General features: G+C 40.5%; 1 protein-coding gene across 1 annotated transcript in view; it reads right to left on the bottom strand.

Annotated features, from left to right (window-relative positions):
• Positions 1 to 23,712, bottom strand: part of PPA1 (inorganic pyrophosphatase 1) — a 34,782-nt gene extending 11,070 nt beyond the window's left edge. Inside the window, exons 1-6 of the mRNA XM_040242182.1 lie at positions 23,481 to 23,712; positions 21,238 to 21,296; positions 8,326 to 8,379; positions 7,436 to 7,555; positions 5,355 to 5,441; positions 4,360 to 4,486 (exon numbers count right to left, since the gene is read on the bottom strand). Of these exons, the coding sequence (XP_040098116.1) occupies positions 4,360 to 4,486; positions 5,355 to 5,441; positions 7,436 to 7,555; positions 8,326 to 8,379; positions 21,238 to 21,296; positions 23,481 to 23,544 (511 nt within the window). The 5' untranslated portion in view covers positions 23,545 to 23,712. The remainder of the gene's footprint in view (positions 1 to 4,359; positions 4,487 to 5,354; positions 5,442 to 7,435; positions 7,556 to 8,325; positions 8,380 to 21,237; positions 21,297 to 23,480) is intronic.
• Between the last annotated feature and the right edge of the window lie 821 nt (positions 23,713 to 24,533).

Genomic DNA, 24,533 nt, shown 5'->3' with positions numbered 1-24,533 from the left:
TGGAGAAGCTCTATATAGTCAGCAAAAACAAGACTGGGAGCTGACTGTGGCTCAGATCATGAACTCCTTATTGCCGAATTCAGAATGAAATTGAAGAAAGTAGGGAAAACCACTAGACCATTCAGGTATGACCTAAATCAAATCCCTAATGATTATACAGTGGCAGTGAGAAATAGATTTAAGGGACTAGATCTGATAGATAGAGTGCCTGATGAACTATGGACTGAGGTTACTGACATTGTACAGGAGACAGGGATCAAGACCATCCCCAAGAAAAAGACATGCAAAAAAGCAAAATGGCTGTCTGGGGAGGCCTTACAAATAGCTGTGAAAAGAAGAGAAACAAAAAGTAAAGGAGAAAAGGAAAGATATACTCATTTGAATGCAGAGTTCCAAAGAATAGCAAGGAGAGATAAAAAAGCCTTCCTCAGTGATCAGTGCAAAGAAACAGAGAAAAACAACAGAATGGGAAAGACTAGAGATCCCTTCAAGAAAATTCGAGATACCAAGGGAACATTTCATGCAAAGATGGGCTCAATAAAGGAGAGAAATGGTATGGACCTAACAGAAGTAGAGGATATTAAGAAGAGGTGGCAAGAATACACAGAAGAACTGTACAAAAAAGATCTTCATGACCCAGATGATCATGATAGTGTGATCACTCACCTAGAGCCAGACATCCTGGAATGTGAAGTCAAGTGGGCCTTAGGAAGCATCACTATGAACAAAGCTAGTGGAGGTGATAGAATTCCAGTTGAGCTATTTCAAATCCTAAAAGATGATGCTGTGAAAGTGCTGCACTCAATATGCCAGCAAATTTGGAAAACTTAGCAGTGGCCACAGGACTGGAAAAGGTCAGTTTTCATTCCAATCCCAAAGAAAGGCAATGCCAAAGAATGCTCAAACTACTGCATAATTGCACTCATCTCACATGCTAGTAAAGTAATGCTCAAAATTCTGCAAGCCAGGCTTCAACAATACGTGAACCCTAACTTCCAGATGTTCAAGCTGGTTTCAGAAAAGGCAGAGATCAATTTGCCAATGTCTGCTGGATCATCAAAAAAACAAGAGAGTTCCAGGAAAACATCTATTTCTGCTTTATTGACTATGCCAAAGCCTTTGACTGTATGGATTACAATAAACTGTGGACAACTCTGAAAGAGATGGGGACACCAGACCACCTGACCTGCCTCCTGTGAACTATGTTCACAGGAACATAGTACTGGACATGGAACAACAGACTGGTTCCAAACAGGAAAAGGAGTACGTCAAGGCTGTATACTGCCACCCTGCTTATTTAACTTCTCTGCAGAGTACATCATGACAAACGCTGGGCTGGAGGAAGCACAAGCTGGAATCAAGATTGCTGGGAGAAATATCAATAACCTCAGATATGCAGATGACACCATCCTTATGGCAGAAAGCAAAGAACTAAAGAGCGTCTTGATGAAGGTGAAAGAGGAGAGTGAACAAGCTGGCTTAAAGCTCAACATTCAGAAAATGAAGATCATGCCATCCAGTCCCATCACTTCATGGCAAATAGATGGGGAAACAGTGGATACAGTGGCAGACTTTATTTTGGGGGGGCTCCAAAATCACTGCAGATGGTGACTGCAGCCATGAAATTAAAAGATGCTTACTCCTTGGAAGAAAAGCTATGACCAACCTAGACAGCATATTAAAAAGCAGAGACATTACTTTGCCAACAAAGATCCATCTAGTCAAGGCTATGGTTTTTCCAGTAGTCATGTATGAACGCGAGAGTTGGACTATAAAGAATGCTGAGCACTGAAGAATTGATGCTTTTGAACTGTGGTGTTGGAGAAGACTCTTGAGAGTCCCTTGGACTGCAAGGAGATCCAACCAGTCCATCCTAAAGGAAGTCAGTCCTGAATATTCTTGAGAAGGACTGCTGCTGAAGCTGAAACTCCAATACTTTGGGCATCTGATGCGTAGAGCTGACTCATTTGAAAAGACCCTGATGCTGGGAAAGATTGAGGGCAGGAGGAGAAGGGGACGACAGAGGATGACATGGTTGGGTGGCATCACAGACTCAATGGGCATGAGTTTGAGTAACCTCCAGGAGTTGGTGATGGACAGGGAGGCCGGGCATGCTGCGGTCCATGGGGTTACAAAGAGTCAGACGTGACTGAGTGACTGAACTGAACTCTTGTGTAATAGCACGTGTGAAAAAGGACACAGTGATGAACAGGATCAGGACTAAATGAAGGAATGCACTCTCAATGTATAAAATTTAAATAATACAGAAGTATCTGAAAGAAAAAGTCAGTCTCCATCTTTTTTTCCCATTGCACTATTAAAGGGTTGGTGTTGAGTCCTTTTTAAATGAGTTTGTATATATATATATATATATATATATGCAAATAGGCACATATTTAAACATATATGAGATGGTACTCTGAAAGGTAAAAATAACAACAGAAAGGAATAATGTAAGAGTTAAATTTATAAAATTCTTAGAAGGAAACAACTTTGTGACCTTAGATTAGGCAATGGTTTCTTAAATATGATACCAAAAGCACAGCAATAAAAGAAAAAATAGACTACATCAAAATGAAAACCATGAGAACTTCAAAGGACACCATTAAGAAAACAAAAGGACAAACCCACAAAATGGAAGAAAATACAGACAAATCATATATATCTGATAAAGGTCTAGTATCCAAAATAGAGAAGTAGTCTTATAGCTCAAAAATATGATGATACACCACATTAGAATGGCTATACTTTAAAAAGATAAATAACTAATGCTGGCAAGGAAGTAGAAAAATTGGAACCCTTTCAGGACTGTAAGATGGTGCAGCTGCTTTGGGAAAAATCTGGCAGTTCCTCAAAGGGCTAAACATAGGACTTCCCTGGTAGCTCGGTTGATAAACAATCCACCCACAATGCAGGAAAACCCCAGTTCAATCCCTGGGTCGGGAAGATCCAGAAGAAGGAAATGGTAGCCCACCCCAGAATTCTTGCCAGGAGATTTCCATGGACAGAGAAGCCTGATGGGCTATAGTCCATGGGGTTGCAAGAGCTGGACTCAACTTAGCAACTAAATCACCATCAAGGGGCTAAACAGTAAGAGTTACCATTTCACTGAGAAACTCCACTCTTAGGTATATACACCCAGTCAGTCAGTTAGTTCAGTCACACAGTTGTGTTTGACTCTGCGACCCCATGGACTGCAGCACACCAGGCTTCCCTGTCCATCACCAACTCCCGGAGCTTGCTCACCCAAGAGGATTAAAAAGACATGTCCACACAAAAACTTATACAGGAATGTTCATAGCAGCAGCACTATTCCTAATAGCCAAAAAGAACCCAAATGTCCATCAACAGATGAATGGACCAACAAAATGGGATATATATCCATACCACAGAATATAACTCAGCCATTAAAAAAAGAAGCACTAATACATGCTACAACATGGATAAACCTAGAAAACCTAAGTAAAAAGAAACCAGACACAGAAGGCCATATATTTTACAATTCCATGTATATGAAATATCCAGAATAGGCAAATTCACAGAGACATAAACAGGTAAGTGATTGTCGGGGCCTCGGAGGAGGAGGGAACAGGGCTGACTAAGTACTTAAAGGTAGAGTTTCCCTTCAGGGTGATGAGGATGTTCTGAAATGAGATAAGTGGTGATGGTTGCACAACACTGTGAATATACTAAATGCCACTGAATTCTACCCTTTAAAACAGTCAAGATAGTGAATTTTATGTTAATTTTACCACCAAAAAAAGGGGGGGATAAAGTACTGATACACATTACAACGTAGATGGACCCTGAAAACAGTACACTAAGTGAAGGAAGTCAGATATCATGTGAGCCCATCTGTGTGAAATGTTCAGATCAAGCAGATCCATAGAGACGGGCAACAGGTAGGTGGCTGCGAGGGCCTGAGGGAAGCGGAGACAGGGACCGACTGTTAGCGCAAGTGGGGTTTTCTGTTGGAATGGTAAAAATGATCTAGAATCAGACAGTGGTGGTGGTGAACAGCCTAGTGCATGTATCAAACCCGAGGAGCTGGTGACTTTTCTGACACGTGGCATGTACATCTCAATTTTTTTTATTTTTTAAAAAACAGAGCAAGGAAGTGCTAGCATGTGGAAAAGGAAAGAAGAAAACAGGAAAGATAAACTACCAGATTTCTCCTGTCCTGGAATGAAGGAGAAAGCTTATGCAGTTTACCACAGGGGTTCAGCAGCAGCAATCACAATGCTCTGCCAAATGTCTTGCTCCTCCATCCTGTAACAGTCTGAAGGCACGGGCTTAACGACTGTCATTACAGGTTAAGTCTGGTACTGGGTAAGGTCCAGACCCTACATATTTTCTTACCATTATAATTGGCTGCATCAGGATCTTCCACATTAATAGCAATGACTTTCCAGTCGGTTTCCCCTTCGTCAATCATAGCCAGAATGCCCAGAACTTTCACTCTGATAATTTCCCCTCGTGCACACACCTGAGAGTCAAAAACCACAGCTAGGTCAAAACTGCAGAATCAAACTTTGGAAGAACAGTTTTACTTTGTGGATAATAGGAAATGAGGAAGACGCCAAATTTCTACAAACTGAAGATGGTCCCTGTAAGATGTTTTTAAAAAAGCTAAACAAGTGAATGTCCACTAATCCTATCAGAGTTGAGGGTGATTCATGTTTTTTAAACTGTCATTGCTTGTGCTGAAGAATAAGTGCTCCAGAGTTTGTTTCAAATATCTATTTTAATGTGCCCTCTTTACCTTTTATTTTATAGAAGTCACTGAGTTAGGTAAGTCATACAATAAGCCTGAACTTTATGACTTAAGCAACCGAATGACAACTTTCTTTTCAGTTGTTTATTTTTTTTCTTGAGGCTGGGAAAGATCATAAAGAAAATAACCATTAAAAAAAAAAAAAAAGGAAAATAACCATAGTTAGAACCTTAGAGCAACTCTACTTGATAGAGAAATCTCTACCATATACCCTCGACATGTGGGGTTATTTAACCCCCAGAGGGCCAATTCACTAGTCACTCCAAATCCTGAGGCAGGGTTTGCCTTGTTGCCTCCTGGTACCCTTCATCCACGGACTCCTCATCTGCCTTTTAAAGCAATGCAGAACATGTCCCGTTCTTCCACACACATGCATATAACATACATCTTTTCCTAGGCTAGGTTTAAATTACAAATTATAATGCACAAATGCTTAGAATGGAATGGACGCTTTTATCACCCAAAGAGACATCATTGCTTCACTGATATTCATATATTTTATTTACAATGTTTTTTAAAGTAAGAACTTTGTAGATTTCATTGCTCTCATCTCAAAGAAAAATATTTCCGATTCTATTACCTTGCTTCCAATTTCACACACATCAATTGGGTCATTGTCACCACAACAGCCAGTGTGTTTGTCATTGTGTCCTGGGTCTTCCCAAGTCTAAAAAAAATGAAAATAAAACTTAAGAGTGTATTATTCCTATATGTGTTAGTGACAAAAGTGGATCATGTTGGCACTAAAAGATAACATCCAGTCAGTGATCGTTCTGCAAAATAGGAATCTTCAGCTATTTATTTCTCGTCAAAATGAATCCTTTATTCATATCTTAACTACCGCAATAACCTTAATTAAATGCTGGGCTCCTGTTAAGCTTTAAAATGGATAATGATCCTATTTTAAACAGAAAAAACCCAACTATCTAATAACCAAGACAATATGCAAACACAAAGGTAGACCCAGATGTTCACTTAAAAAAATGTATTCAAAGAAAACTGCTTTGGTGAGCTCTTAGTACTTACTCTATTAACTAGACTTTATTTAAAAGATGCCTCCAAGCAGAGACAGGTAGGTGGTAATATCAAGATGGAAATGACATGTGCTGATGGCAAAAATGTCATCACTGGTCAGGATCAAGAATGAGAAGTTTAATCAGGATTTGCTGAGAGTTTAAGCGGCCGGGTTTCTCTCCTGCTAAACTGTGAGGCAGAGACCTCACAGCGCACGGCGCAGGGGAAAGCATGGGCTGTGCTTGTCAGGAAGTTCAATTTGAAGTTCAGCTGCTGCTCTGGTTCTTTTTCCTCCCAACCCAGAACATATTTCTTGGATTTGTTTGCTTACTCAGCTGGAGTAAAGGCAGGGAGATAAAAGTGATGGGGAAAAGAAGACCAGACCCAAAAAACCAAATTCAACCTACAGAAGAGAGAAGTATTTCAGCAATGTTTTCCCAGAGGGACGACGTTTCAAGGCTAAACAGAGAATCAACCGCAGCACAAGGTGAGGTGCTGAGCTTAGACTCGGTGGTTACTTCACAAGCTAGACGGACTTCCCGTGTGGCTCAGCTGGCGAAGAATCCGCCTGCAGTGCGGCAGACCTGGGTTCAACCCCTCGGTTGGGAAGATCCTCGGGAGAAGGGAACGGCTACCCACTCCAGTATTCTGGCCTGCAGAATTCCACGGACTGTGTAGTCCATGGGGTCGCAAAGAGTCAGACACAACTGAGCAACTTTCACTTCACAAGCTAGATGGGTTTTGCCCTATGTTTTAGTAACGTATAGGTTGTTTCACAGTAGATTCCACTTAGTAGACTTAATGGTTAATAAAAACAAACTATCAGCAGGAAGAAAATAAATTAGATATTTAGAAATCTTAAGTGTCACAGCATTGGTTTAATCAAACCAGAATTCAGTATACATTACTGAATGTATACTTTCTTTATTCAAATATAAATATGAAAAAAGAATATGATTTTTTATTCAAATATGAAATAAGAGCCTATACACACTGCTGTTGTGCTAGGGATAAATTGGTAAACAATGCAGATATCCCCTCACCTCAAAGGGGTGACTGTTTAGGAAAACAGAACTCCATTATTACTTTACCACAAAGGAGGAGAAATCTGGATGATAGAGATAAAAGTCAACAGCTGTGAGAACTTACATGTGCCAGGTTCTAAGTGCTTGATTCCTCAAACAGCCACATGAGCTCTGCACTAGGAATATTTCAGGGGGGAATATTACCATCTCAGGAAGGAAGAAGCAGAAGCAAGTTAGAAAATTTATAAAGTGGCAAACTTAGGATTTGTACCCTCTTCTAGGTGGTGCAAAAAAGTCAGTGCTTTTAAGCTCTAGTTTCGCAATAGATCTGCTACTCAACCTGTAATGAAAGAATCTGTGTAGTTTATAACCAGTCCACGTTAAAAAAAAATAGATATTTCAGAGAAGAACAAACTTTCAGATGTGAAATAATTACCTTTTAGTTTATCGTGAAAATAAGTTATTTAAGGAAGTATTAAAATGAGTTAATTACCGCCTATGTTTTTATAACCTACTATAGGAACAACTTTTTGTAGGTATTTAAGTCTTTTTTTAAGTAGTAGGTTAAATTTTTGTAAGCTAAGCTGAAAAGTACATTTCTCACAACTGTACAGAGACAGACCTGAGGGATGGCACCGTAGTTCCAGATATATCCTTTATAAGGGAACAGATTTGCAACATAACGGAGTTTTCCTTTCTTCACATCTTGTTTAATTGGGTTTAAAGGGTCCTTTGTAGCAATCTGAAACAAAAAATTTCAAATCATTGTATATTTGTATGTGAAATACTATTCAAACAGGGATTTAAGGAATTATGAAATAGGCATCCCCTAGTTCCATTTACATGATACATTTTTAACCCAAACACTTTCATAATTTAAAATAAAAGTTTCATCATAATCAGCCTGTAAGGGGAAATTTTATTTGAGGTACACAGGAATGAACAAGATGGGGAAAAGAACATGTTCTAATTCCAGAAAGCAAAAATTAAAACTAGCTAGAATAAATCCTAACATTTGAGAAAATATCTAACTTCAGCTTTATTCAAATATTTGTCTATTACATATGAAGTTTTATTACTGTCAAAAAGCTTAGGTGATAGCAAATATTGTGGATATCCACAACAAAAAGCCAAATTTATCAGATGTCATCAGAATAAATTAATACAATGTGACAGAAATTCCAATAAAATTATTTTTATGGCTGGGCTGACTGAAGCAAGCCTGTTGACTACACGGAGGAATCAACAAAGGAATTCAAGAGAAGACAGAGGAGAAAAAGGTGATTCTCGGTCTGGGGAGTGCCGGAGGCAAAGGCGTGGGAAAGGCAGTAAATGGTTGAGTTTAGCTGGGGCACAGAAGGGAGACAGGCAGGCAAGGGGGGACACAACTGGAAAGCCAACTGGGACTAGAAAGACGACAGCCTTGCACTTGAGCTGTTCAGCCCCTGAGCAAATCGGTGTGACCAGATCAAACCTGACATCCTCTATCTGACTAGCAAAGGTGAAACATACCTCCATTTTTGCATTCGACCAGCGTGGTACTTCCACAACCATGTGAAACACTTCCTGGAAAACAGAGAAGGGGAGATAGTCACTGGAGCTCCTCTGTCCTCTTACTTCAGTAAACATACTAAGTTTCTTAATAAAATGTTGTTAAGGATGGAATGGAAAGAATGTTCCTATAAAGAAAACAGTTTTAAACATAGCAGAACTTGTATCTCTGAGGAGGGCCATCTTCAAAGCAACCATCTCCAACAGCTATGCATTTCCTCCAGCGACAGTGCAATTACTCAAAATACTTTTGAGTAATCTATCAAAAGCTTCTATCTCAGAGGCGTTTTAGAAGACAAACCCCAAATCAGAACATTTATTTAAACCCCAAATCAGAACAAACGAAATCAATCAGCTTGATGACCCACATTATTCTCTCAATTTTGCTGTTCTTATGTTTTTGGAAATAATCTTATTTATTTTTGGCTGTGCTGGGTCTACATTGCTACACGGGCTTTTTCTCTAGTTGCAGTGAATGGGAGCAACTCTCTAGTTGTGCTCCGGCTTCTCGTTGCGGCGGCTTCTCCTTTTGCAGAGCACGGGCTCTAGGCACACGGGCTCAGTAATTGTGGCTCCCAGGCTCTAGAGTACAGGCCGAGTAGCTGTGCTGCACGGGCTTAGCTGCTCCACAGCATGTGGGATCTTCCTGGGCCATGAATCAAACCCATGTCTCCCGCACTGGCAAACAAGATTCTTTACCACTGAGCCGCCAGGGAAGCCCCAGCTTGGCTGATTTTAAAAATCAGGTACTCCTCAAAAGACAAGAAGCTTGACACAGAAGATAAAATCAGTTCAGTGCAGTTGCTCAGTTGTGTCCAGCTCTTTGTGACCCCATGGACGGTAGCACTCCAGGCTTCCCTGTCCATCACCAAATCCAGGAGCTTGCTCAAACTCATGCCCATCAAGTCGGTGATGCCATCCAATCATCTCTTCCTCTGTCATCCCCTTCTCTTCCTACCTTCAATCTTTCCCGCCATCAGGGTCTTTTCAAATAAGTCAGCTCTACGCATCAGATGGCTAAAGTATTGAAGTTTCAGCTTCAGCATCAGTTCTTCCAATGAATATTCAGGACTGACTTCCTGTAGGATTGACTGGTTGGATCTTCTTGCAGTCCAAGGGACTCTCAAGAGTCTTCTCCAACACCACAGTTCAAAAGCATCAATTCTTCGGTGCTCAGCTTTCTTTATAGTCCAACTGTCACATCCATACATGACTACTGGAAAAACCATAGTTTTAACCTTTGTTGGCAAAGTAATGTCTCCGCTTGTTAACATACTGTCTAGGTTGGTCATAGCTTTTCTTCCAAGGAGGAAGCATCTTTTAATTTCAGGGCTGCAGTCACCATCTGCAGTGAATTTGGAGCTCCGCAAAATAAAGTCTCTCACTGTTTCCATTGTTTCCCCATCTATTTGCCATGAAGTAATGGGACCAGATGCCATGATCTTAGTTTTCTGAATGTTGAGCTTTAAGCCAACTTTTTCACTCTCCTCTTTCACTTTCATCAAGATGCTCTTTAGTTCTTTGCTTTCTGCCATAAGGGTGGTGTCATCTGCATATCTGAGGTTATTGATATTTCTCCTGGCAATCTTGATTCCAGCTGTGATTCATCCAGCCCGGCATTTTGCATGATATACTCTGCATATATAAGTTAAATAAGAAGGGTGACTATATACAGCCTTGACATACTCGTTTCCCAATTTTGAACCAGTCTGTTGTTCCATGTCTGGTTCTAACTGCTGCTTCTTGACCTGCATACAGATTTCTCAGGAGGCAGGTCAGGTGGTCTGGTATTCCCATCTCTTGAAGAATTTTCCAGTTTGTTGTGATCCACACAGTCAAAGGCTTTGGTGTAGTCAATAAAGCAGAAGTAGATGTTTTTCTGGAACTCTCTTGCTTTTTTGATGATCTGACAGATGTTGGCAATTTGATCTCTGGTTCCTCTGCCTTTTCTAAATCCAGCTTGAACATCTGAAAGTTACAGTTCACATACTGTTAAAGCCTGTCTTGGAGAATTTTGAGCATTACATTGCTAGTGTATGAGATGAGTACAATTGTGCTGTAGTTTGAACATTCTTTGGCAATGGGTTGAAAACTGACCTTTTCCAGTCCTGTGTCCACTGCTAAGTTTTCCAAATTTGCTGGTATATTGAGTGCAGCCCGTTAACAGCATCCTCTTTTAGGAATTGAAATAGCTCAACTGGAATTCATCACCTCCACTAGCTTTGTTCATAGTTATGCTTCCTAAGGCCCACTTGACTTCACATTCCAGGATGTCTAGCTTTAGGTAAGTGTTCACTCCATTGTGGTTATCTGGGCCATGAAGATCTTTTTCGTATGGCTCTTCTGTATATAAAATACTATTAAGTATTTTACAGTATTCTGTATATAAAATACTATGAAGATAAAATACTATGCTCCAAAAATGTTTTAACCAAAGACAGTTCTACTGTAATCAGTTTACAACCTTAAATTGACTATTTGAAATTGAATGATATATTTTTTAAAAATCTCAGATGCTTACTGTCTAAAAACCCAATTAAAGAAAAATCACTTTGTTACCTCCTTTGTATACCAGAGTCAAGTATCAACTTGAAATAGTCTCTAAATGAAACTATGTTTTAAATAGTCATAAAATTATTTTTTACCAAGGAATAAAATTTTAAATGCAGTTTTTCAGTTTAAAACTTCTATAAAAGGGCATACATGATGCCAAATCTGCCATTACTTTTATAAAAATGCATATTTTAAACAATGATTTAAAATGAAAATCACTTAGTGGCACACTTATTAGAATTACTTCTTTGCTACTTTGCATCAAAAAACAGGGACTAATACAATCAGTACAGGAAATAAGCCAAAGGTTTCCAGACAATAATTACCTTGCTGCTACTTTGGCTAAACAGAAAGCTACACAGATTTATATTCAAGAGGCTAAAACTTCTGTCACTTATTTAAGTTCTTGGTCAAACTAAGGGAGACTACAGTATTCCTCAGTTTCTGTTCCAAGGCTTCTGAATCTACTCTATACAACATAAAAAACCCAAAGAATGGTGCTATGCTGTGCTTAGTTGCTCAGCTGCATCCAACTCTTTGCCAACCCATGGACTGTAGCCCACCAGGCTCCTCTGTCCATGGGGATTCTCCAGGCAAGAATACTGGACTGGGTTGCCATGCCCTCCTCCACGGGATCTTCCCAACCCAGGGATCGAACCAGGGTCTCCTGCATTGCAGGCTGATTTTTTTTACCAGCTGAGTTACCATGGAAGCCCCAAAACTGGAGACATTATTTAAATCCAGGACTCAGTAAACTGCTCTATCCCTGAAGTCATAACTGTGTGGTTTTAGAAGAGTAACACATTATTCATGGGTAGGAAACCTCAGACTCAGTATGTGATTACATGTCATTCTACTCATTGGAAGCGTCTAGTAGCTACCACCACGTCTACGCCTCAGGTGTTAAAATAAAGATCTGCACATTCGCAAACAAGTCAGAACTTAAAAGTGTATAGTAGTAATACCCTTAAGGTCCACAAGATGGCGCTGTTACCACATGAAAAGATTACCCGAGACCGTACCACCCAAGGAAACTGCCTTTTTAAAAAACTTTATTTTGTATTAAAACATAGCTGATTTAACAATACTGTGATAGTTTCAGGTGGACAGCAAACAGACTCAGCCATACGTATAAATTTATCCATTTTCCTCCAAACTGCCCTCCCATCCAGGCTGCCACTTAACATTGAGCAGAGTTCCCTATGCTACACAGTAGGACCTTGTTGGTTATCAGTTCTAAATATAGCAGTGTGTACATGTCGATCCCAAACTTCCTATCTCCTCCCCTCATTTTTACTTTCTGGAGACCAGAAGTTTGTTCTAAGTCTGGGATACTGGCTAATCTTTTAAAATAAAATATCAACAAATGAATAAAACACCTCAAGTAAAAAAAAAAAGGAGCGAATAAAAATCAGATTCAAAGTTTGGAAAATACATTGACCGTTTTATTAAATGATAAATACATAGAGATCCTCAAAAACCACATTATCTAATACTACAAACCTACATAAACTATTACGAATGTAGAAGAAAAGAAAGAGAAAGAAACAACATTATAGGAAACAGAACATCTTTCAGGAAAAAACTACTGAAAACAAAAGAATTCTGAAAGCCTGAAGGTTTGGTACTTCTTAGAAATTAGCTGAGCCAAAAATAGCAAGGAGTATCCTGCAAGAAGCCTCAGAGACCATTCAGTCATTTTTCACCAACAGATATGTACTGAGCACCTCCGTTTTGTGCCAGATACAAGCAGTGAACAGATTTCAAGCTTTTTCAGCTCCCGAAGAGTTCGGATTTCTGAACCACATCACTTAGCTTACAGGCCTCAGGCTAAAGCCTGAAGTCCACACATCTAGGTGAGGGACTATGTAAAATGAATATTTAGCGATTTTTCAAGTGTAAGTAGCTACTGTATCTTTTTTTAAAGCAATGAATGCGTAATAACTTTCAGCCACTACTTTCCCCATCAATTATTATCAAAAGAGGGTGTTTTTCAATTATTCTGATATTTTAAAAGGGAAGATGTTCTTATTCTTTAGAAGGAACTACTAGTAAACAACAGTTTGTTTCTCCTAGACCCCATGTCTGCAGTTCAGGGAGCTGCCATTAGCACACAATGATACTCGGGATTTTCAGGGCAACTGATATGAGAAATTCAACCAATCACTCCACTACTACTGGGGAAAAAAAAAGCAACACTTTTTCTGTTAAAACATTATGCATTCTATCTGGAACTCCTGTGCACTGTTGATAGGAACGTAAAATGGTAGAGCCACCGTGGAAAACAGTATGGTGGCTCCTCAAAAAATTAAAAATAGGATTACCATATGATCCAGCAACTCCACTTCTGGGTGTATGGCCCGCACCCCCAGAAGTGAAAGCAGGTCTTGAAGAGATCCGTACACCCATGTTCGTAGCAGCATCGTTCACAATAGCTAAAACGCAGAAGCATCCAAGTGTCCAGAAGCATCCAAGTGTCCGTCAAGGCGCGAATGGATAAGCAAAATGTGGTATGTACATACAATAGAATACCATTCAGCCTTACAAGGGAAAGAAATGCTGACACAGGCCGCAACAGGGATGAGCCCTGAGGACGTTATGCTAAGGGAAATAAGTCAGTCACAAAAAGACAAATTACTCTATGATTCCACTCACATGAGGTATCTAGAGAAGTCGAATTCAGAGACAGAAAGCCAAATGGTGGTTTCCAGGGTGCTGGGGATGGGGGAGAATGGGAATGAGTACATAGAATGTTAAGTTTTGCGAGATGAAAAGAGTTCTGGAGATGGAGAGTGATGATGGTTGCAAAACAAGATGAATGTACTTAATACCTCTGAGCTGTATACGTCAAAGTATGTGTATTTTGCAAATTAGAAAATAGGAAAAAATTATGTGTTCTAATATTTCCAATGTTTATGGCATTTAAATACTACCTAAAAATTCATGCTTTCTTTCTTTAATCCTAACTGGTCTCAACTATTACTTAGCTCAATCCTGGATTTATTATCTTGTTATTCCCATTGTTAAGGCTTCTCAGAGCTATTCTCCACTTCTACTGTGTTTTGGATTCTAAATCCCTGCTCTGGCATCAAGCTTTCAGCTCCCAGTTTACAGTTTCAGAGAAAGCAAGCCTGAAGGTTTGGTACTTCTTGGATATTAGCTACTAATTTCTAAGATGCTACATCCTACTAATTCCTAATAGGATGACCTTGACAAGGCTGTAGGAAGCAGGGGAAAGAACAAACCACAGCTTCCAGAGTCTGAAACATAGCCATCAGTCTGACTGCCCAGATTTATAATCATTTCATCAGTAAGATGAAAATTTTAATGCTATAGCTGTCCAGATTCTAAGGAGGTCAGAAATTCTAAATCATAGCGTTCCATTAATCAAACAGATAAATAAAATTACTTTAGAAATAGAAGAAATCAACCTATATCTCCATCAGGTTTCTAACTTCATTGATTAAACAGGAGTAAAACGTTAAATGTGTCTTTCTTGGGAGACTTATGAATGCCTCATGACCTATGATCTTTTCCCAACACTGGATCTGAAGTCTAGTGAACATGACATGCTGAACTGCAAAACTGCGTAAGTGGCTTAAATTAGCATTTCCGTGTTGATTCTTCATGTTTCTCTAAATAAATTCAGAAATCAAGTAGATATACCAGACTTAGGAAGAAATACGAGCTCATCCTGATTCCACCATCCTTTTATTTTTGTGTTTTGCAATAAAATTTTGGGAAAAATAGTGGTGACAGAATTTTCTTCTAAATTTATCAAGAGTAGATATGGAGGAAGAGGCTAAAAAAAAAAAAAAGGACAGCTTGCCTTATTTTTTTTTCTAACCTCTAGAGTATTTTTGAAATATAAAATTCCTATCAGAAGAGCCCATGTGAGTTCCTCCTGTGCGCTGTTGATGGGGTTGTAAATTCTACCGTTATGGAAAACGCGCGGCAGTGCCTCAGAACACACACAAGAAAACTATCGCGTATGATCCAGCAGGCGCACTTGTGGGCATCTGTCCAGAGGGAAGTAAATCAGAATCCTAAAGAGAGATCTTCACTGCGTCACTGACTGCAGCGTTATTCACAAGAGCCAAGACATGGAAACAATCTAAGTGTCCATCAGTGGGGGAAGCGGATAAGGAAGGTGTGATGCACGTGCACGCACCCACGCAAACGGGATGCTCAGCCTTTTAAACAAAAAGGAAACACTGCCATTTATGATAATATGGATGGATGCGGAAGATGCCATGCTAAGTGAAGTCAGAGAAAAACGAAGACTGCATAATCTCACTTGTAGGTGGAATCTAAAAAAGTTGAGCTCATAGAAACAGAAAGTAGAACGATAGTTGCCAGGGGCTAGAGGGGTAGGAGAAATGGGGGGAATGTTGATCAAAAGGTACAGATTTTCAGTTATAAGAATGATAAGTTCAGGAGACCTAATGTATAGCACGGTTCTATGAATTCTGCTAAGGTAGTAGATCTTACCAAACACACCCAAAATAAATGAGGTGGATGGAGAGGTTAATGAACATGATTAAGAGGATCATTTCACAACGTTTACATATACCAAAACATCGCACTGAACACCTTAAATACAATGACTATTCGACAATTATATCTTTACAGAGCTGAAAAAAATATTTTTAAAAATGGGCTCCTGAAACTCTTTCAATGACAAGTAACAAAAGTCTATTGGAGAAGCTGACACAAAAGAAACGTGATTACCAAAGTTCACTTGTGTGCCTCTTATTCCTTTAAATAATAATCTCACAAAGGAAAACATGATTTACATCAACAAAAAAAAATTTTGCTCAACAAATTAAATGTCCAGGGGAGATAGTTAACCCATTAAAATTTAAAAACAAACACAATTCAGTAATGCTCATTTGTTTTCCAATCACACAAATTTTTACTCATAGCAGTTTCAAAAAACTCTTGTATTTGGTAATGTACACTGTCATATACCACACACATAGAAAGTAGTAAAACTTAATTGACATAACTAACAAGCTCCTGTTTTTTTCCTTCAGATGAGCTTTAAGATGACTAAATTTTGGAAATAGATAGCTTAACCCTGTTTACTTTCTTATCTTTATAAAATCAAGCAAGAGTCTGCATATTGAGCTGTCAACCTTTCCTATGATTTGCAACGACTAAGAATTTTGACCACACAACCTCTTTCAAGAAAAATACACACTTATACCAAACTGCAATTTCAGAAACATCTCAGAACCTCAGAAACCCATCGATGAGTATTCCAGGGTCTCAAGGCCACCAAGAATCCCCATACTAGAAGAGTTTACAGGCTTCCCAAATGAAAAAAGTTCTTACTCATTTCTTTTGAATTCTAAGTTAAAAAAAAATTAAGCATACTTTTTTTTCTTTTTTCTGCCCCCCGCCCTTTTCTTTATAAATATCAAAGAGATATCAACTGTAGAAAATACCAAAAAACACAGAGGAAAATCCGCCACCCGTTCTCACTTGAGCCAGTGTGGCTCAATGGTTAACACGCAGGTTCTAACACCGGGGTCTGCAGCCTGCCACTGCTTATTGTGTAATCCTGGACAACCAAGGTAATGAAAGAACCCAGCCTGGAGATTGGAATGTCGGCTAAAGGAGATAATCCACATAAGGGCTTTAGCATGGTGCTCACTGTAATCTAAAACACCCACTAAGACCAACAGTGCTCAGAGGTGAAGCAACTTGCTCAATATGACCAAGATAGTTAGTGGCGAAACGAGGCCTAAAACCAAGGTTTCTTACTCCCAGTTCAGTGATCTTTCTACAGTAGAGCTCTGAAAGGCTTCCCACAGAACCAGTCGTTGTGGTTACCATCATCATCTATTGTGGGTTTTTTCTGTGTGTTTTTGGTTACTGTATATTGAGACTTTATAAGCCAGGCATTGTGAATACATATTACATGCATATTTAATCACCACAACTTTTTTTTAGTCAAATCCATCCAAAAAATTTTGTCTTTTTACTTATTATTTTGATTGACTTATAACTGACTTAAAATATGAGTTTCAGGAGTACCACGTGGTGATTTGATATTTATATCCATTATAAAATCACCACCATGATAAGTCTAGTTGCCATCTGTCACCATACAAAGTGATTACAATATTATTGACTATATCTCCCATGCTGTACTACATCCCCATAACTTATTTTATAACTGGAAGATTGTACCTCAATCTCCCATAACTATTTCCCTCATCCCTGTTCAGGCAACCACGAGTTTGTTCTCTTTATATAAGTCTGTTTCAAGTTTGTTTTATAACTTTTACCTTTTTGACAAAATTGGTAAGTCAGAGATTATGGTTAGGATATCTGTTTTTAAAATGTAACCATCTTAAAGCTCATCTGAGGGGGAAAATATAGGAGTTTATTCTTAGTTACAACATGCCAATTAAGTTTTAATTGTTATCACTTTTCATCTATGTTCCCAGTTCGAACTTCCGTTTGGGAAACACAAAACTCCAACCAGTCTATATACATATAATGTTGGAGAAGAGGAACAGTATTTAAATTATTAATTTAGTGACATTCTTTAAAGTTTCATTTATAAAACTGTCTATAAAAACAAATAGAAAATTCAAAACAAAGCAACCCCTGTAAGGAAGTGAGTACCCCTGACCCTTGGAACAACACTTTGGGTTTGAACTGGATAGGTTCATTTACACGTGGATTTTTTTCAATAGTAAATACTACAGAACTACCTGGTCTGTCAGTTGAACCCCCAGATAGGGAGGAGTACACGAGGCCAACTGTAAATCAGGAGCCAGTAGGGGCCTTAAGCCCACATTACTCAAGAGTCAATAATAATCTAAAAAGCATCCACTTGGGTGGCATATCTCCTCTAGAAATCTCAGGTATAGTAAGATAGTATCTTTAAAAAGTTAAGAATGGTACACAACTGCAGAAAATATCCTGTTCGGCTTCTAGAGCCACCACCCATTTGACTAGAAGCTTGGTTTTTTTTAAAGGCAAAAAGTTCCATATTTACATATTCTCCCAACAGTCACCTGAAAAGCATTATAGAAGCCTATATGGTTATAACTGGTATTTAACACAGAAGTTTGGAGAAGGCGATGGCACCCCACTCCAGTACTCTTGCCTGGAAAATCCCATGGACGGAGGAGCCTGGTAGGCTGCAGTCCATGGGGTCCACAAAGAGTCAGACAAGACTGAGTGACTTCACTTTCATGCATTGGAGAAGGAAATGGCAACCCACTCCAGTGTTCTTGCCTAGAGAATCCCAGGGATGGGGGTGCCTGGTGGGCTGCCGTCTATGGGGTCGCACAGAGTTGGACACGACTGAAGTGACTTAGCAGCAGCAGCAACACAGAAGTTTAAGATATGGAATAGAAGATACCAAACTTCTAAAATTAGAACATCAACTCATGATACTTGAGCACTTTAAGATTTTGATATAGCTTGATTTTGATAAAGCTTTTTAATCTACCCAGTGTTTCACACCATTTATCCTGTTTATGTTCTGGATACTTAAATTTTCTGTTATCTCAGAAGTTTTAAGTCAGAATACACTTTGAGCTAGAGATGGTTTTATATTTGATCCCAAAATAGACCCAGAGCAAAGGATATCCCTACAATTAAATATCCAGTGAGTCCCTCCTTCACTTTCACCCAGTGGATTTGGAAATAACCCAAGTAGGGTATCCGAGTCACAAAGATTTCCAGAACGGGCTGGATCAATTATCTAATGACACATAATAAGAAATCAAATACTTACTGTCCACATTTTTTTTTTTTTGGCCTCACCATATAGCATGTAGAATCTTACTTCCCCAACTAGGGATTAAACCCATGCCCCCTATAGTCTAAGCAGGAGTCTTAAGCACTGGACCACCCTAGAATTCTCAAATTCTACCTACATTGAAAGGTCCTGATGTGCAGTAGAATACAACCCTTTGGGCATTTTTTCTTTATAGAGCTGAGTTGTGTTAAAGGCACATTCCCTCATTATCATCCCTCAAACTGCAGGGCACATTAGGGATAAAGTCTATGTGTACCCACTCAGAAATGTGTTTACATAAACTTATAATCATACTGAATTTTTTTTCCCCAAAATATCACACTCTTCTGTAACCAATGGAATTAACCAGATCTTTTATTTAGGCTAGAATCCAAAATAAGTTACGTGTACCACACCCATGTTTTGTATAGACTAAACTTCCTTAAAAACAAAACAAAAATGACTCTTTCCTGCCTCTAAGGCAGGAGTCTTCAGTTCACTGAGGTCTCAACCACTGGTGAAATCCATTGTCATTGCAAGAACTTGTGCTTTTAAGCCAGCCCAGAATAGTACAAAGGGGCTTCCCTGCTGGCTCAGAGGTAAAGAATCCCCCGCATTGCAGGAGACAGCTTGCAATGCAGGAGATCAGGTTCAATCCCTGGGTGGGGAAGATGCCCTGGAGAAGGAAATAGCAAACCACTCCAGTATTCTTGTCTGGGAAATCCCATGGACAGGGGAGTCTGGAGGGCTACATACAGTCCACAGGGTTGCAAGAATCAGGCATGACTTAGCAACTAACTACACCACCACCACCAGGATGGTACAAAGGCAAACTCTTCACTTGAGTAATCCCAGATTATAGATACAACCAGTCCTGTGTAAGACATTAAGGAGTTGTAGGGTAACCAGAGTAAAGATGTTTTACACAACATCAAAAAGTAATCTCAGCTTCCTATTTTGGGGTAACTTGTAGTAGCAACAAGACTAGGCACCATAACTGCTATGATTTTTCTGGTCCTAGGCTAGAATATTGTCCAATAACTTACAGCTATGGGCTAAATGTTTCTGTCCCTCCAAAACTCGTATGTTGGAATCTTAACCCTCAAGAGTGATGGTATAGTAGGTGTGACTTTGGGGAAATGCTTAAGACATAAGAGTAGAATCCTCGTGAATCGGATCAGTGCCTTATAAAAGAGGCTCCAGGGAGAGGCCCAGCTCCTTCCACCACACAAACAGCTAGAACTCTGTGACCAGAAAAGGGCCCTTGCCCAGACATGTGGTACCCTGATCTCAGCCTTCTAGCCTTCAGAACTGCAAGCAACAAATTTCTGCCCTTTATAAGCTACCCAGTCTAGGTATTTTGTTACAGCAACCCCAACAGGCTAAGATACTATGAACACACACACACACACAAACCCAGCTGTATGTCAAGAAAATGGTTTCCTTCCTTACTACATCTGTATGTCAAGGTATCAATAAACTTAGGGTCATTATTTTATACCTCTTGATTATTCAAAATGGTCTGAAATGTAACTGCAAAGTACTCTGATTACTAATTATACAAGACAATTCAAGCAAACCAAATGATGCCAAGTCAACCAAATGACGCCACTTCAAGAGGAAAGAAGGATTTTGCAGTTCATATCAACTCCCAGGAAATCAGATGTAACAAATTAAAAGGTTCTGAATAAGTACAGCTTTGAGAATCCCACTGGAGAACACATGCCAATTAGAGGTCTCTCCTGTAACTATACCACATAATTGGCCTTGGGTTGTTTGCTCTACTGCTTCCAGTTAGAGCCCAGCTCAGGCAGGCTACTCAGAAGCAACACACAGATTAGATTTTCTGCCAGTGTCCAAGTGTCAGGACAGAACTGTAGCAATCTTTCTGGTAGAAGTACAATTAATTTATCTATTTCTGATAGTCCAGCACAGAAAAAAAGTAAGACTCAGCACACATAAGGATAAGATTTCATCTTTATTATTCTAGACAAACACTGGAATGTGATATTCACAGGTATTATGTATTAACATCTAAAAGATTTGCACTCACTGTGGGTCAAGTTTCCTGGGTGAATAAAAAACAAAAAACCTTAGAAGTATAAATAAGAATCAGACATTTGTCCTTGTATGTATAAACTAAATATGTATGAACTTTTCCTATTGGGAGGGAGCATAAAACAAGCAATGGCTTAAAAAAAAACTATTTAAATTTGCACAAATAATACATGCTCTTTGCAAAGAGATGAGGAAATACAAAAAGGCAAAAATGAAAATAAAAACTAAAAGAGTTACCAGCAATTCTGGTGGGTTTTTTTTTTTAACCCAGGCAGCTTTAATACATTTGTTTCTGTTCCTCTACTCCTTCTCCAAATTATAGCTGCTTCTTCTAACCAAAAAAATCTGAATCGAAGACAGTATCCTTTTTAGTCAATGCACCTTTAACTCGTAGCACAATGAGGCATTTTAAGCACTTGTTAAGACATGTAAGAAAATCCGCATGTCAAACTAACTGAGCTGAGCAAAGAGACTATGGTCAGAGAATGAGGTCTTACCTTATCTGCATAAATTGGAATATCATGAAATGGAGAGATATATTGTCCTTTTTCATTTTCTGCAAAATCAATTAGAAAATATTACTTTTATTGGTTAATTACATTTCCAGATGCATGAAGTACACGTTTTTCAAGACTTTTTTTCCTTTAAGAGAATGTTTAGATTTACAATAAAATTGAGAAAAAGGTATAGAGATATCCCACCTACCCTCTCCTCCCTATATCAATACCACTCGCCAGATTTTATTCCCACCCCAGAGAAACTGGTTTTACACTTGACTGCTCCAAGACCAAGTTAGGTTTTCATTCTACTTGCTCCTTAGGGGTCTAGAAGGTACTAACCTCTGGTGAGGGTGGGACTGCTTTACAAACCTGTGTACCCCAGAGCCTGTCTGCAGTGTCTGGTATACAAAAGGCAAGCAAATTGTTTGACCTTACATCAGTTAACAGAGCTAATGACATACCTGGGTTTGGGGAGAAGGGAGGGGACCAATTTGTCAAATTATAAACCATGTTGCTTTAAGTGGTGTCTCCAGGGAGACAGAGCCATCTGAGATAATTTTTCTTAAGGATAATCTAGTTGTAACTCACTTTAACAGGCAATTTCTGTATTCTAGAGAACTAGCTCCCATATCCAAAAAGTACTTCTAAAACTTCCTCACTCTTCTTTAGGAAACTTAAGGCTTAGTCCACATTGCATTCCTTCATGATTAAAAATCAAGGCGGAATAGGAAAAATTGGACCACCCCCAATGACCCTTCAGAGTCAACAGTGACATGTGATCCAACCCACTATCAGTTTTAAAAAGATTGGCAAATTAACATGATAGAGGTAAAAACTTCTCCTATTAAAGAAGGATGCTAAGAAGTCTATAATTTTTTTAATTAAAATTATACAGTACTCACTATGCATAATCTGGGTAAAAATTGTTTTTCTTATGTAAATATAACTTGAAAACAATTACCGTAATCATCCCGAACCTTCAAACTAGAGTCACTTCTCTAAGTCTCTCCTACAGAGAAATTCTGGAGCCAACACTAACTCCAGGAAAACTGCTCAGTGAATTATTTGTCAAAGGTTTCTGCACTGCCCTTGTTGCTGAATCCTGAAATTCATAAAATGGGTGGGGGAGGTCCCACACTTTTTTGGATTTTAAATGGCAGTCTAAACTTCAGCTAGTTGTGTAACTTTACAGCTCACTTTTCTTTTCCTCTAACACCAGGCTACTTTAGGCTAGGAGCTTTTTCTTTCAATATTAACCAGGTATCCCCTCTTCCCGTCTCTTTACTGCTCTTCATATCCGGAACTCATAGAACTCAAGGCACCTGCCCATTTCCTTTGGAACAAAATAGTGAAGCAGTTACAAGAGAAACGCCTCCGTTATCTCTAATAATCTTGGAAGGGTGGAAGGGGGGGGGATGGTAAGAAGATAAAGATAAACAAGAGATAGCTTTCCCCCACCTAGGACGCTAAAGGAAAGCGGAGCCTACAGCCTTTAAGTGCAGACTTTGGGTGGGTACCCCTTAGACGCGATCCCCCAGCCCAGGGGCCAAAACTTGGCACTTTCTTACTCATGCTTGCCCGACTGACGTCACCTGTTTGACGGGAGGGGAACAGCTTTCTGTTTCATAAGGCATCTTTCCAGCATCAGGGCTACGGGAAACCAAGCGTCAGGGAGACAGAAGCGCCACTGGGACCTCAGAGGGACCGGTCCAGTCCTCTACTGACCGCTCCTGATCCGGGCCTCAGTTTCCCCGTCTGTAGGACGTGGGCCTGGACTTGACCCCACCAGGTCCCCACAATCTGAGCTACAGTGGAGGAATTAAGGTCTTAGGATGTCACCACCATCACCTCCTCTCCCCCACCCCGTTCCTCCGAACTGAATAATCCTTTTACGGGCATTAGCTTAGCCCAAGACACCTTACTTAGGGTGGCTCAGTGGTGTCCTTTTCCCATCAGACACTGACTGAGCCGGACACCTGCGAAATGAGCCTGGCGCAGGTTCAGGTCCAATCGGGCGTATGAAATGGGAACGCCTATCCACGCCCTGCGACGCGCAAGCGGGACGTGTGAAATGAGGGCCAGACCCGCCGCCCAAGTCCCCGGGACCGGAGGAGGAGGCCGGCCGGCGCCCGGGACAACGAGCCGAGCGCGGGTCGCAACTGCTGGAGCGGGAGCCGAAGCGAGGCCCGGGAATGAATGGGCGGGCTGGCAGGGAGGGGCCGTGGGCCTCCGACACTCACTGAGGAAGACTCGGTACTCGAGGGTGAAGGGCGCCGCGCGCTCCTCGCTGCTGAAGCCGCTCATCGTGCCGGAGACCAGCCGCCGCCGCCGCTGCTGCTGCTACAGAGCCACAAACCCACACGCGGCGCCGACTGACAAGAAGTGAACTCCGCGCCTGCGCACTGCGAAAACTGGCGCGGCGAGCAGGGCGGGGAGCCGCCTTTAACGCTGCTGGCGCGCTCGCACCCACCCCATGCGCAGGCGCGCTTCGTAAGGCTGGCGAGTCCCGGCGCCCTAGCACCACCCCCTCGGGCCGCGCCTCCGCTGACCGCTGTTCAGCTCGCAGGCTGGGCCACGTGGCTGGCGGCTGGCTTTGGCCGTGATCCTTCTGACCTGGCGGGCTTTGTGCCTCTGACCTAGGAGGGTAACCAGTTCTCAGCTTGGACCACCTAAGAATTGACTGTAGACATCTCGCGCACACTGGGAGCTCACCTTTGACTCACACACCCTTCTCCGCAGTAATTCCTTATCTCAAAAGAAGTTTAACAGGAGTCAGCTGCTTTACCTGACGATCTGTGCCAGGCAGGAGCAATTTTCTGATCCGTTTAAGCAAAGTTAAGGCATATTACTGACACCAAGGTGCAATGGCTCCCAGCTAGGTAGGAGCTCCATCACTTTCTAGCGTGTGACATCGAGCAAATTGCTGTTAACCTCTGACTCAGTTTCTCACCTGGGAAATGGAGCTGGTCAGAGTAAAGATTTCAAAGGTTGCAGGGATAATGAACCGAGTTGATGGACGTGAAGATCCGTCCATCTAGGGAGGAACATCCCTAGACGTCCAGTGATTAAGATTCTGCCCTTCTACTGAAGGGGGTGAGGATTCGATCCCACGTGTTACGTGGTGTGGCCAAAAAAAACTGCAAATGTGGAAAAGAAAGGAAGAGCTGGCTAAGCACTCAGGAAGTATAACTTGTTATTCCCACCCTTATCTGCAGAGGATTAAGTCCGCACCCTCTGCTTGCCCAACACTCCCCATGCCCTTAGGACTTCAAATGGAAGCATTGGAAAAGTCC

This window comes from Oryx dammah, unplaced genomic scaffold (genome assembly GCF_014754425.2).
Source record: "Oryx dammah isolate SB20612 unplaced genomic scaffold, SCBI_Odam_1.1 HiC_scaffold_6, whole genome shotgun sequence".
In the NCBI taxonomy this organism is placed as follows: domain Eukaryota; kingdom Metazoa; phylum Chordata; class Mammalia; order Artiodactyla; family Bovidae; genus Oryx; species Oryx dammah.
Note: the sequence above shows the minus strand (reverse complement) of the source record. Positions and strands in the feature narration are given on the sequence as shown.